This window comes from Danio rerio, chromosome 17 (genome assembly GCF_052040795.2).
Source record: "Danio rerio strain M-AB ecotype USA chromosome 17, GRCz13ab, whole genome shotgun sequence".
NCBI lineage: Eukaryota > Metazoa > Chordata > Actinopteri > Cypriniformes > Danionidae > Danio > Danio rerio.
Genome location: NC_141037.1, coordinates 45,956,218 through 45,969,729, shown reverse-complemented (window position 1 = coordinate 45,969,729; position 13,512 = coordinate 45,956,218). Strand labels below are relative to the sequence as shown.

General features: G+C 41.4%; 1 protein-coding gene across 2 annotated transcripts in view; it reads left to right on the top strand.

Moving 5' to 3' along the window:
* Positions 1-7,487: 7,487 nt before the first annotated feature.
* Positions 7,488-13,512, top strand: part of prkd3 (protein kinase D3) — a 185,835-nt gene continuing 179,810 nt past the window's right edge. For both annotated transcript variants that reach the window (XM_087290978.1, XM_087290977.1), the window contains exons 1-2: positions 7,488-7,851; positions 8,216-8,871. In XM_087290978.1, the coding sequence (XP_087147104.1) occupies positions 8,590-8,871 (282 nt within the window). In that variant the 5' untranslated portion in view covers positions 7,488-7,851; positions 8,216-8,589. The remainder of the gene's footprint in view (positions 7,852-8,215; positions 8,872-13,512) is intronic.

Sequence of the window (13,512 nt, the reverse complement as noted above, 5' to 3'; positions counted from 1 at the left end):
AACACAGCGCAGGCTGGAGGGAGCGGCTCGATTGCATCCTTCGCCAGGAGGACAGCAATCTCCTCTTGCAAGACAGGGGCGGACAGGGGGCTGACCCTGGTGAATACACACCCATGACTTGGGGGGCCATTTCGTGAACTGGATTGCATAGCCGAGTCTGATTGTGCGTATGAGCTACTGCAAAGAGCTGGCCCACGCTAACCAGGCAGGCAGAGCTCTCGCTAATGGACTCTTTGCTACAATCGCTGACGTACCAGCAGTGGGGCAGCGCGGAGTGGGTGTGCTGATCCAGGAAGCGCGCAGGTCCCACGGATGAGCTGGAAGTGAGAGATTTGCTCTCACTCCGCACACGAGCACCGGAGGGGAGGCTCGAGGGGTGGGAGAAAGGAGACCGTCCTCCCAGCGCTCGTGAGGCACTGGCGAAACGCACCGAATCTGCAAGCTAGAAAGCATAGCGTCCCAGACTGGCAGATTTCGGGTTGTCACATCCAGGGAAGTGGAAAAGTGCTCTTTCATGATGTTTTCATGGCAGTAAAAAGTGCCGTTGGAAATGGGGCCCCACCCTCCAGCGGGGAAAGAGCAAGTTCCCTCTTCTCCAGATGGCCTGTCCCAGGGATGCTTCGCGGTCTGTTGCTGGACTTAGTGGCGTTCTGGGCAGGGGTGCTGCCTGCTTCCGAGGTGCTCGGCACGCTTGCTTCGCCAGGGGCGTGTGCAGGGGCGGTGCAGCTCTCGTAGGCGGACGCCTTCGGCGAGGAGCAGGTATGGATGGCACGGCGGGCGGAGCGGGCTTATGGTCCCGCCGATAAGACATCACCCATCAGACTGCTCTCTCACCGTCTTGAATTCCTGGGTGAATTCACAGACGGTGTCGCCGAACATGCCAGCCTTTGATATGGGGAAGTCAAGAAAGCAGACTTTGTCGACTTTGCGCATATCAGCTGGGGGTGGCGCTCCTGGATCGCTAGTGTGGACATCGTCCTCCCTCAACGCCAATGCAGCGGACTTAGTAGTCCGAAGAGCTTAGTCGGCGGTGGTGCAAAGCTCATAAGTCTGGGTTGGACCCACCCTCGTGCAGCTCAGCCAGCCCCTGCGCTTGGTGGCGCTGGTAGGTGGCTATCGCATGCAAGGCGGAAGCAGCCTGGCCTGCAGCCTTGTAAGCTCTAGCTCCGAGGGAGGCAGATAACTTACAGGCTTTGGATGGAAGACGAGGCGGACCCCGCCAAGAAGAGGCGCCGTGTGGATTAACCGCCATCGCGCACTCAACCTGAGGAATCGCCACATACCCCCTGGCCGTTCCACCGTCAAGAGTGGTGAGGGTGGAAGGACACGCAGCACGAGCAGAAAAGAGTGCCCTTCAAAACCGCGTGCGCCTACTGTGCACCTCCGGAAAGAAGGGCACACCCCTCTAGTCAGTCCGGCCACTTAGCTGGGGGCTAAACCATCTCCAACCCGCGACCTAAGCAGCCCGGAAAAGCACAGCTAACATGTCTGTTTCAGGATCCGTTTTGACAGCGCTCACCTGCCCGGAGGGGGCGAGCGGGTCTGGATCATCATCGGTCAATGAAAGCCCACTCTCCGATGCCACGGTGGACGTCTGGTCTCCGGTGTCATCGAGCGTAAGGGCTACCATCTGTTAGACGGATCCCTTACCCCGCCCGAAGCTTTGATGGAGCGCTTGGAGTAGCCGGAGGTCCGCGCGCCCATGGGCGACGGATTATCTCTCGCTGAAACCCTCAGATCTGCCCGAGTGCCCGCTGCAGAGCAGGGCAGAGCAGGAACTGGGGTGGTTTGCCCTTTTGCAAAGGCTTGCCACGATCTTTACTGCGCAACAGTCATGGCATCTGAAGCGAAAAGGATGGCGTTTGCTTGCTCCAGGTGTGCTTATATGCTGGGATAATTGGCAATGAAGCACACCTGTGCAAGCTTACGCTGCCAATTTATTGCATTCATTGGCCCGTTCAATACTCTTTCAGACAAGCGGCTTCTGAACCGAATCCTCCCATACGTGGATTTTTCCAAAGATCAAATCCACTGTATAGCACTGAAGTTCCCCAACCGAAGGGGAACTCTCAATTTCAACTCTGAAAACTGAGGTGATGCAGTTTGAAAAGTTTCTATGTTAAGCTGCTTTGACTACATTGTGAAAGCGCTATAGAAATAAAGATACATTTATTTAAACCCTTCACACTCTGCTCTTACTAGTGGAATTTGTCCTCTATCTAACACTAATTTGTCACCTATAGTGTTGTGTGTTTTTACACAGAGGAGCAAATACTGTAAGTAAAGATTTATTTATTTATTTTTTCTGGGAACAATATTTCTTAATGAGCTGTTGACATGGAATTGAACTTGTTTTGGTATAAAAACAAAACAAAACAATACAAACATAAAAATAAAACAATAAAAATCTGAAAAAAAAAATTAAGTGTAATAACATGGCAATGACGTAAGAACGTATCGAACTATGAAATTTTATTTGATACTTTATATAAAAGGCTTTTTTGATGATGGCAGCTTAAAGACACAGCTCATATGGAGAATGAAGTGACATGCATTGCTCAGGGGTGATTTTTTTTCTCATATTTAAACTGTGAAAATCTTGATGCTTCTGTGCGTCTTATCTATCAAATCTAATCTTTAGTTTGTATTTTCTATTGGATTCAAGTCAAGTGATTGGCTGGGCCATTCTACAGCTTGATTTCTTTCTCTGAAACCATCTGAGAGTTTCCTTGGCTATGTTTTGAATCATTGTCTTGCAGAAATGGCCACCCAGCTTTCAGCTTATTAATCCAGGCAATTTAGATGTTAGACTGAAGCAGGCAGCTAATACTAATTTAGAAAGATGAAGTTAACTTTTACTGCCTTTTTACACCTCCCTTTCTTCATTTGTTCAATATTTTTCCCTGTGTCATTTCATTTTGTTACACATCACTTAATTTCTAAACTAATTAGTTTAGGTTTTTTTGTATATATGTATTGTAGCGAGGCAGAGGGAAAACACATACAAAGCGTTGGTGTTACAAACAGGTCCTCGGAGGGTGATTTATTTACAAAGTGCAGAAAGTGAAACGAGATTAATACGGTACTCTTCGCTGTGTAGGTGCTCTGGTGCTCCGGGGAGAAGGTGAGGTTGAGTGAGAGTTCTGGTGAAGGATTGGTCAACTGCTGGAGTCCGCTGTGTAGGAGAGACAGAGAGACAAATATGTTAGCCCAGGGAGTCATTGAGTGAAATGAAGCTCGTCTTCCTCGTATTTGGGGTTGGCTTATATGTGTGTCTCTTAATTAGCTCCAGCTGGGACCGATCTGTGCTGATGAGGTGACAGCTGGGGTAAATCTTGGACCAAGGTGACGTGGCATAAGTATACTTGCCACACTTGCCAAAAGCGTCGGTTTGTAAGATGAAGGGGCAGACAAAGTCAAGTGCGTGCAGTAGCGGTGAGGATGTTAAAGCCGACATTAGGGTCCGGAACGCGTCTTCCGCTATCCTGTTCCACTTTATCCTCTCTGGCTGCCCCTTTCTGGTCAGGTCTGTCAGTGGGCTGGCTATGGATGAGAAGTTAGGTCTAAAACATCTATAGTAGCCCGCTAACCCCAGAAATGCACGTACCTGGGTTTTTGTGGTGGGTTGTGGAGTTTCTTGAAGTGCTTTGACCTTATTTTGCTGTGGCTGTATGAGACCTCTTCCAATGTGGAATCCGAAGTATTTGGCTTCGACTAGCCCTAGGTGGCATTTCCTGGGGTTAGCTGCGAGCCCAGCCTGTCGAAGATCTAGAAGCACCCTTCGTAAACGGGATAGATGTTCTTTCCATAACTCGGAGTGGACGATCAGATTGTCCAAATATGCTGCTGCATATGGATGTTGGGGCCTCAGCTGGATGCCCATCATTCTCTGGAATGTGGCTGGGGCCCCGTGGAGCTCGAAGGGAAGAACCCGGTATTGCCAGTGCCCACCGGGTGTGGAGAAGGCAGTTTTCTCCTTGACCTCTTCACTGAGCGGTAACTGCCAGTAGCCTTTCGTGAGGTCGATGGTAGAGATGAATCGGGCTCCACCCAGCCTATCCAGCAGCTTGTCCACCTGAGGCATGGGATACCCGTCGAACTTCGAGATCTCATTCAGCTTTCTGAAGTCGTTGCAGAACCGGAGGGTGCCATCAGGTTTAGGGACCTTCACCACTGGGCTGGACCATGGGCTACGGGTGGGGCCAATCATCACTAAGGGCCAATTGGTCATGGCTGATACCGATCAAGCCACGACAAAAAAGAGAGGCTCAGAGACCCAAGAAGTGAATCACGACTCCATAACAATAATGTCTACCTGTTTCCCCATTTTCCCCAACGATACAATGTGACCACTTAGCCTGAAGAGGAAAGCACTGTACACCTGCCTAAAAACACCCAATCAGTGTTGGGAGTAATGCGTTACAAAAGTATTTAAGTTAATGTATTACAGTAATGTATTACTTTTTCCTGTAACGCAGTTGTGTAAGGCATAACTTATACATTTTCAGTAATATTTTACTCTTTTATTTTACTCTAAAATTTTGCTATTGAAACTTTTTACTTTGAACGCGGAATAATTTCAGCCCCAGTGGGCCCACCAGTGTCGGCTCCGGCCCCAGAGCGCCCGCCAGTGTCGGCTCCAGCTCCAGCTCCAGAGCGCCCGCCAGTGTCGGCTCCAGCCTCAGAGCGCCCGCCAATGTTGACTCCAGCCCCAGAGCGCCCGCCAGTGTCGGCTCCAGCCCCAAAGTGCCCGCCAGTGTCGGCTCCAGCCCCAGAGCACCCGCCAGTGTCGGCTCCAGCCCCAGAGCGCCCACCAGTGTCAGCTCCAGCCCCAGAGCGCAGTACTGTGCCGGTTCCAGTCCGGCTCTTGGCTTTACAGGCGCCAACCAGACTCCTTGCCCTGCCGGCACCACCCAAGCTCCTTGCTCTGCCGGCGCCACCCAGGCTCCTCGCCCTGTCGGTGCCACCCAGGTTCCTGGCCTTACCAACGCCATCCAGACATCTTGCCGTGCCAGCACCTCCCAGACATCTTGCTCTGCCGACCCTAGCCCGGCTCCTTGCTCTGCCAGTCCAGCTGCCTCCTGTCCTGCCAGCTCCAGTCCAGCTGCCTCCTTTCCCGCCGGCTCCAGTCCAGCTGCCTCCAGTCCCGCCGGCTCCAATCCAGCTGCCTCCAGTCCCGCCGGCTCCAGTCCAGCTGCCTTCAGTCCTGCCGGCTCCAGTCCAGCTGCCTCCAGTCCCACCGGCTCAAGTCCAGCTGCCTCCAGTCCCGCCGGCTCTAGTCCAGCTGCCTCCAGTCCCGCCGGTTCCTGTCCAGTTGCCTCTCCAGCAGGCTCTCCTAAAACCCCCTGCCTTGTGTCTCCTACGGGATCATCCATGGGTCATCCCTCCCGCCCTTCCCTGGTGGTCCCAGATCCCCCAGCTACACCCTGGCTTCCTGCCAGGGCACCTGACACACGGAACCTACCCTGGTCTGACCCTCCCATCCCTCCCCTTGTTCCTGCTCCGCTCTGCCCCCTTTGTCGGTATGTTGGTTCCTGATTCCAGTCTGTATCCTGTTATTCTTGTTAAAGTCTAGTTCGAGTTTAATACTGTTTGAGTCCTCGTTTGTTTGTTTTGTTTGTTACTTTGCACTTTGGATTTTTGTATTTTTGTCACTTTCTCTGCACAATACTATATTAAACTGCACTTGGATTCTACTCCCGTTTTTGTTCCTGTTTTGATCTTGCTAATGTAACTGGGTTAACATGAACTAACAATGAACTACTGTATTTTCATTAACTAAAGTTAACAAACATGAACAAATACAGTAGTAGATGTATTGTTCATTGTTTGTTCATGTTAGTAAATGCATTAATTAACATTAACTAATGAACCTTGTTGTAAAGTGTGACCAGTTGAACACACACTTAATCAATTAAATATACATATTGAAAGACGTACAAAATTAATATTTTTTTAAATAAAAAAATTAAATGTATTATAATCAATAAACAGAGATACAAATTACAAATGTATAATGTTAGAAAATAGTCACTTTGTAGGGAAAAATTTACTTTGCTTTTTTTTGTGCTAAAAATATGAAAATTTGTTAAAATGCTAAAAAATAAGATCAATTGTCAGAGAGTTCCACAGTTCGAAAGTTACTTTTTAAAATGAATTTATTACAATATTTTTATATTACTAAATACTTTGCTGCAAGTAAAGTAATGCCTTTTGTTCATTTTTGTTACTTTGAAAAACTTATTTGATTAACTCTCCTCATCCAGTATGTTTGTGAGCCTGCAGTTGAGCAGTTGACCTTTAAGTGCAGTCATATTAACCTACAGCTAAATTTGCTCAAAGCATTGAATATGATTGTGGACTATAGGGAAAATTCAGACAGTACTATGGCAGCTTTGAAATCTTTCAGGTTCATGGGCTTCACAATCTCATACTCTCTAATGTGGCAAAATCAGAATCAGAATTAAATGACTTTAAAAAACTATGAATCACCGAATCAAAAGCTTATTCCATAAAATAAAACTATTATCCTCTATAAATAAATTATAATCAATCAAATCTAAACTAACCTGATATTATTGATATTATCTCATCATTGCCTGGAGATTTCTTATTTTTTAAATAATTTAATGCACTCTTTCAACTCTTCAATATCCATTTCATCACATATATTATGAAAGCTCTGGTTAATACTTAAAGAAGCTCATATGGGACATTACAAATTGCTCTAAAACTGAGCAACAAATTTCGAAATAACTGAGGAATAATCTGCTAAATATATAATAATGTAATTTATAATTAATTTAGAGGCTGAGCCAAAAAGTAGTCAGAAAAAACTGACATTTTCCCCCCTTTTTCTAACTATTTAGGTCTAGCTCCAATAAAAGCTGCTCTTGCTTTTTTATAAATGTTATCAAATTCAGTTTATAATCATTCAAAGATTCCTTTTTCTTTTTTACACAATTTTAAAATATAGTTCTTTTATTATTTCCTTTCTTCTTCACATTTTTTTATTCCAATTTTACATGACCGATAAATGTTGTTCTTATATCAGACTTCATTAATTCCCAATATTTTCCCAACTTTTAAACTGTCCCAATATTTTTCTATAAACACTTAATTTTTATTTAAACTTTCATTTTCAAGCAATATATTATTTAATTTCCAGTAGTTTTTTTTTTACCTATTTCTCTTGTACTAAATTTAATTAAATAAAGATTCATTAAGCAAGGTTCTATCAATACAGACATCGCATTATTAAAAAAAATATATATTTCACCAACCAGTAATCTATATAAGAATGAAAGACGAGTCACGGATATTTGTTAGTTGCATAATATAACAGTTGCCAAAACAAATTGTTCAACTGATTCAAACCTGCAGGACGTTTTAAAGCGTAATTGCGTCACAGTGTTAGTGGAATGACGCCTGTAGAGGGCGCGAACACACGCTCGGCTTTCACATAACGGAAACTGCGCGTGAGAGACATGCGCGTCACAGGCAGTGAGAGAAAAAAACATTTCTGCACTTCTGAAGCTCAACTTCACAGTTCTCCAGACCTGCCGTTTTCTTCAGGTTTTACGTTTTCCGTTTTTTTTATTTTCTCGCGGAGATGGAGAGCAGACGTTAAGGCGCACGTGAAGTAGCAGCAATGTTATATGAAAAGAAGATAGAAAGTTTTCACATCGAGCTCTTATGAGAGTATGTAGTCGAGCGATGCTCTACAGGCTTTATTAAAAGTCAGATCTTTAAAAAAAAGACACCCCGAGGCAATCAAGCACCCATTTTCCACTGATAGTAAGCTTTTCTCATTTCTTCACTTGTTTGGGAAACGCCTTTCCAGCATTAAAGGTGAGTTTCCTCTCTTTTCCTTTTCTCTTCATCGTATCTGATTATTTTCGTCTAGAGGTTTCTTTGTTGTTCATCATGATGCATTATAATAAAGCACGATCAGACATTGTATAACTTGTTTTGCTGGTATTTGTGGTATTGTGCCAGTTATGTGATCTAGAGTGGGAGGGTCTCCAGATGTGCTTCCAGATGTGAGCCACAGTTCTTCTTTGCAAGACAAAAATGTGCCAAACTCTTTCAGAATACAAGGAGTTTAAAGTTACACTGTCGTTTGAATGTTTAATAACTTGTTTCTCTTACATATTGATGAGTAATGTTCAGGGAATCGTGGGATAAAGGCATGAATCTGTTTTGTTTTACACAGAAATGAGCAGCTGGATTATGATGGAAAGCTCTTTGTTGAGCATCACGCTGGCATTCTGACTGCTTAGCCGTGGAGTGACACTTTATCAGTCCAACATGTGCAACATATGCCGAAAACTACGCAGACAGCAATGAATATGCTATCCAGAAGATTGCATGTTTATTGTGGGTGAGGTAGCAAATATAATAATTCTTTGCTTCATTTTGCGACACCACGGATATCACATGACTGTGACACTTCTGTTCACCTGCATGAGGATGTAAGAAAACAGTATGTTTGTTTAAAAACACAACCTGGACTCTCATCAGATATCTGCCACGATTTCCAAGCTTGACAGTTTTACCCAGTTTGCTTTCAATCTGCGGAGGAAACTAATGTCTGCCAGTAGCACCTCTCCTCTGACCTTACCTAATCCCTTCGTACACTCTCAGCATCAGACTGCACCCCCAACCCCCTCTCCATCACCCAGCCCTCCGGTGCCACTCTGCGTCCGCCTCTCCAATGGGAATCACAGTGTCCCGAGCCCCACCAGCTCTATCCATGGAGTGTCCTTCCTCCTCCAGATTGGACTCACCAGGGAAATGGTCACCCTGGATCCACATGATTTGTCACTCAGCTCTGTGAAGGATTTGGTCTGCTCCATAGTTGATCAAAAGGTAATGAAGTTTCAGAACAGTTTCTTATTCGCATGATATACACACTTTCATTAAGAGTCTTCCTAAGTCTAGCTGCTTGGTTGTGCATTTTACTCAATTGAATTTTGTCAATTTATGTAAAAGGGTGAGACTAATTGTCTGATGCGCGTTCTTTTCTGTAATCTTTAGGAAGTTGATTTAGGTGGATGAGCATGAGGAGCATTAGTGACTGATTAAAGAACACATTTTCATTCAATCTCATCTAAATCTGCTTTGATCCACATGCATTTTCACAAACGTGGTAAATGAAGTAGGAGGCGTGTTGTTTGAGGCACATTTCTGCTGGTCAGTTGGAGAATCCAGTGGCTGTAATTTTTCTGACCTCAGATATGATTCTGTATTACAATCAGTATGTGATTTGGATTGTTCTGTTGAAAACTCTAATTTAAAAAGATACTTAAATTTTGACTTGTGTGTTGTATTGTTGCTAGGGTTTTGCCAGTAAATTAATATGGTTGTTTTTGTGGTTGCTAATGTTAAGTTTTACACTTCCGGGTTTCTCAGTAGTGGAAATCGTCATAGTTGGGAAAACTTAGAGCGCAGTGAATAAGAGAATACAACAAATATCTTTTTACAATCTTATTTGCTCACACAATAAAAGATAAACTCCACAATAATTTTATAAAGACTTTCAGAAAAAAAAAAAAAATGTGTGAGACTGATGAGAGCAGCAAGAGGAGAGAATATTGTCAAATTTCCTGTCCTGTCCCATAGACCCTGCATTAGATTTTTTTTTTAATTAGAAGCAAAGATGATGTAATACATACATAAAAACATATCAATGTTCATACGTAAAAAAAAAAATAAATAAAAATGGATACCAAATGGTCCACTTTAGCAGTACTTTAATAATGGACCAGATTCCTCAGTGTGAAATATAGTCACCATTTTAGAGAATGGCTTGATTAACTGGTGAAATTAACAAATGTTGGGCATTGAGCACAGATTGATACCACAACTCATTTGCATACCCACCACGGAGAGTCATGGGAAAACCAGAAATACCTACATACCTCAGTTTAAATTGATTGTGTGTGTGTGTGTGTGTGTGTGTGTGTGTGTGTGTGTGTGTGTGTGTGTGTGTGTGTGTGTGTGTGTGTGTGTGTGTGTGTGTGTGAGTGCGTGCGTATGTGTGTATGTGCTGAGTTAAAAAACTTTAGGTTAAAAATACCCCAACATATAACCCAACTATAGGTTATTAGAGCACCTTCCCAACTATGGGTTATCTTAACCAAATGCATTGGGTTATTTGGATTAAATGTTTTTTTTTTTTTTATTCAGGTATAACTAATGCTACTACTAGTATTACAATTAATTTTATAATTATGACTGTGTAAATAAATAACATACAGTTTTAAAATAAATATTGAAAATGCTTTATTTCTGACACATTTTAAGTTCCAGACACTTAATCGCTTTTATCCATTTAATATAGATTAGCTAAAGCATGCATTTATCTCATCAATAATTAAGAGAGCTGGTGAAACGAAAAAAAAAAAGCACGACACAGAGAGGTAATTTAATAAAAAACTAATAACAACATTATTGGGTTACAGCTTAAAAAAACTCTATAACGCAAAAACAACATTACGTCACATAATAATACAGCTTTTCTGTGTCAGTTAAATTAGTTGACTGTTAAAATAAAAAAAAAAAAATCTTAACTGGTTGGGTTTTTAAATCAAATAACTCAATAAAGTTTAAAAATAACCCAACAAAGCACCAGATATCTTTAACTCAACCATTGGGTTAAATAAACAACTCCATTTTTTTTTTTTAAATGTCTCTAAACCTTTATGAGTTTTTCTTCTGTTGTACACCAAAAAAAAAAAAAGAAAACAAAAATTGTATAATGCTTGTTACAGGGACACGTATTAATATAGTAGGGAAAACATCTTATGGAAGACGATGAGTCCCAGGGACCAGCAATTTTCAAAATATCCTCTTTTTTTGTTAAACTGAAGACTAAAACTCAAGTAGGTTTTGAACAAGCGAAGGGTAAATTTGGGTAAATTATTCCTTAATGCTGTCTGTCTGTCAAGAATTGCCATACAATAACATATGGCTTTCCCAAACTATCCAAGTTCATTCAATCATTCAATAATTTTCTTGTCGGCTTAGTCTCTTTATTAACACGGGGTCACCACAGCGGAATGAACCGCCAACTTATCCAGCACATTTTCTTTATGCAGCGGATGCCCTTCTAGCCGCAACCCATCTCTGGCAAACATCCACACACACATTCACACACACACTCATACACTACGGACAATTACCCGATTCACCTGTACCACATGTCTTTGGACTGTGGGGGAAACCGGAGCACCCGGAGGAAACCCACGCAAACGCAGGGAGAACATGCAAACTCCAAAGAAATGCCAACTGAGCAAATGCCAACTGAGCTGAGGATCGAACCAGCGACCCAGCGATCTTCTTGCTGTGAGGCGACAGCACTACCTACTGCACCACTGCGGCGCCTTTAACCAAGTTCAATTTTATTCATTTTAATTTCTGTACCGTATTTACAATTTAGATTGTGTCAAAGCAGCTTCACATAGAAGATTATAGTAAATTGAAACTGGTCAGTCCAGTTTTCAGATTTGAAGTTCAGCAAATCCATCGATCCGCAGCTCTACAAGTCCCGAACCATGCAAGCCAGTCAGAAAGTCAGAAATTTTAAATATATTATATAATTTCATGCTATATTGTAATAAATGATTGAACTGCACTGTAAACATATTGGTTACATAACCGATTTATAACTGTGCAGTTTAAAATAAAATTTAAGGACTAGTGCACTAAGTAAAACAGTACTTAAAATTCTCAGGTAACCCTTAAATCTGGTTTATTTATTAACTTATGAATGAACTGGTTGTATTTACACGTATTATGTAATGACTGTGAAATTAAGAATCAAAAACTCCATGAAAAACACATTGTTGAATTCTTTGTTCACTTTGTTGAATTCTTGTTTACTATAGGTCTGGTCTAAAGAATGACATTTTGTGGTAATGTCCACAAAAGAGAAAAGTATTTTGAAGAGCAAGAAATATACAGTATCATACATTCTTATATCAGCAACAGCCAATAAGAATCAGAAAATCTGCTGAGGTTTAGTTATTCATAGTATTTTAAAGTCTAATAGTTTGCGCATTGACATTTTTTTTAGCCTGGATTGCATTTATTTAAATCAGATCATTGCATAAATGAATAGGAATGTCCCGATACAACATTTTAACTTCCGATATGATAGCGAATATTGCAGGCTTCAGTACGAACCGATACCGATATAAGTCCGATATCAGCACAAATCATGAATACTTTACTTTTACCTATTTCGTTAAATGGAATGTATGAACAGATCAAACTGAAAACAAAAGTCAGCAACAGTTGGTATGTATAAAAAAGACCAATTTATTAAATATTGGTTGCATAAATGTTAACCTTTTACATAAGAATATATATAAAAGAATTAAAGAATAAATATTAATACCCTAAAAATATCGTAATTGAATAAATAAAATAATACTAAATACTAATTAAAGGTCATTTCAGTTATTTATTTTTTACCATCAGCAAATAGAAACAGCTGAGAGCAGGAACATAAAGAGAAAAATAATATTGTCAATTGAACAACTGCTAAAGGTTGAGTGTGCAAAGTTTCAATTTCACACACAGCTTCTTGATGAATTTTTGATCCAGTTGAGCAGAAAAATATCTTTTACACTGGGGCGCGGATGTAAGGTACTGATAAGTTAATAAAAATGTGCAATATGGTTAGTTCAAACATTTACATGATCAGATCTATTTCATCTGTGTTTGTATCATAAGATTATGGCTGTATTAATGTTCCCAAACATTATTAATTTTATAATAATATATATATTGCACATATTATCTTTAACATAAATATACTTGCAGTAGCTGGATTGAAACGCACCTTTTCTCCACAGCACATGCAATAATGTGACTTTAAGAATAATTTTATTTATCAAAATTAATTATATTTGGATAATATTTTGCCAGATTCCACAATACTGCCCACATGGGAAAAATACACAGAACTGCAAATTCATGTTCAAAGCTGACACTGCTAATCAGAGCACTTTATCTTTTTGGGCTTTTTAAAGAAGAGGTTAACATGGGAATGCCTCTAATTAAGTGTTCCTTCTGCCCCAAAAGAAATACCATTCTTTCTTTTAAAATGTAATGGCCCTCAGCAACAGAATGATTTCTTATTCTTATTTAACAGACAATTAAAACAACAAAGATGTTTAGCATTTAACACCTTTTACTTGACACTGTTTCTTTCCAGTGTGTTCAAGTAAAAAAATGAAATAAAGAATAAGAAATCCACTATTTTACTCCTACTACCCATGTGCATCACTGACAGGTCAAATCTGCTCCCTCTCTTGTCTTGGTGCTGCTGAGAGATTGAAATGCACCAGCCAAAATTTCCGTATAAAGTAATGTAGAAACGCAGCTAAAGAAAGCAGAATCCGGAACATGTTAGGAGATTTAGAAATCTTGGCTGAATGAATTTTTAAGTCCCAAATAGAGGACATGTCCAGGAAAAAGAGGATGCATTGTCACCCAATGAGC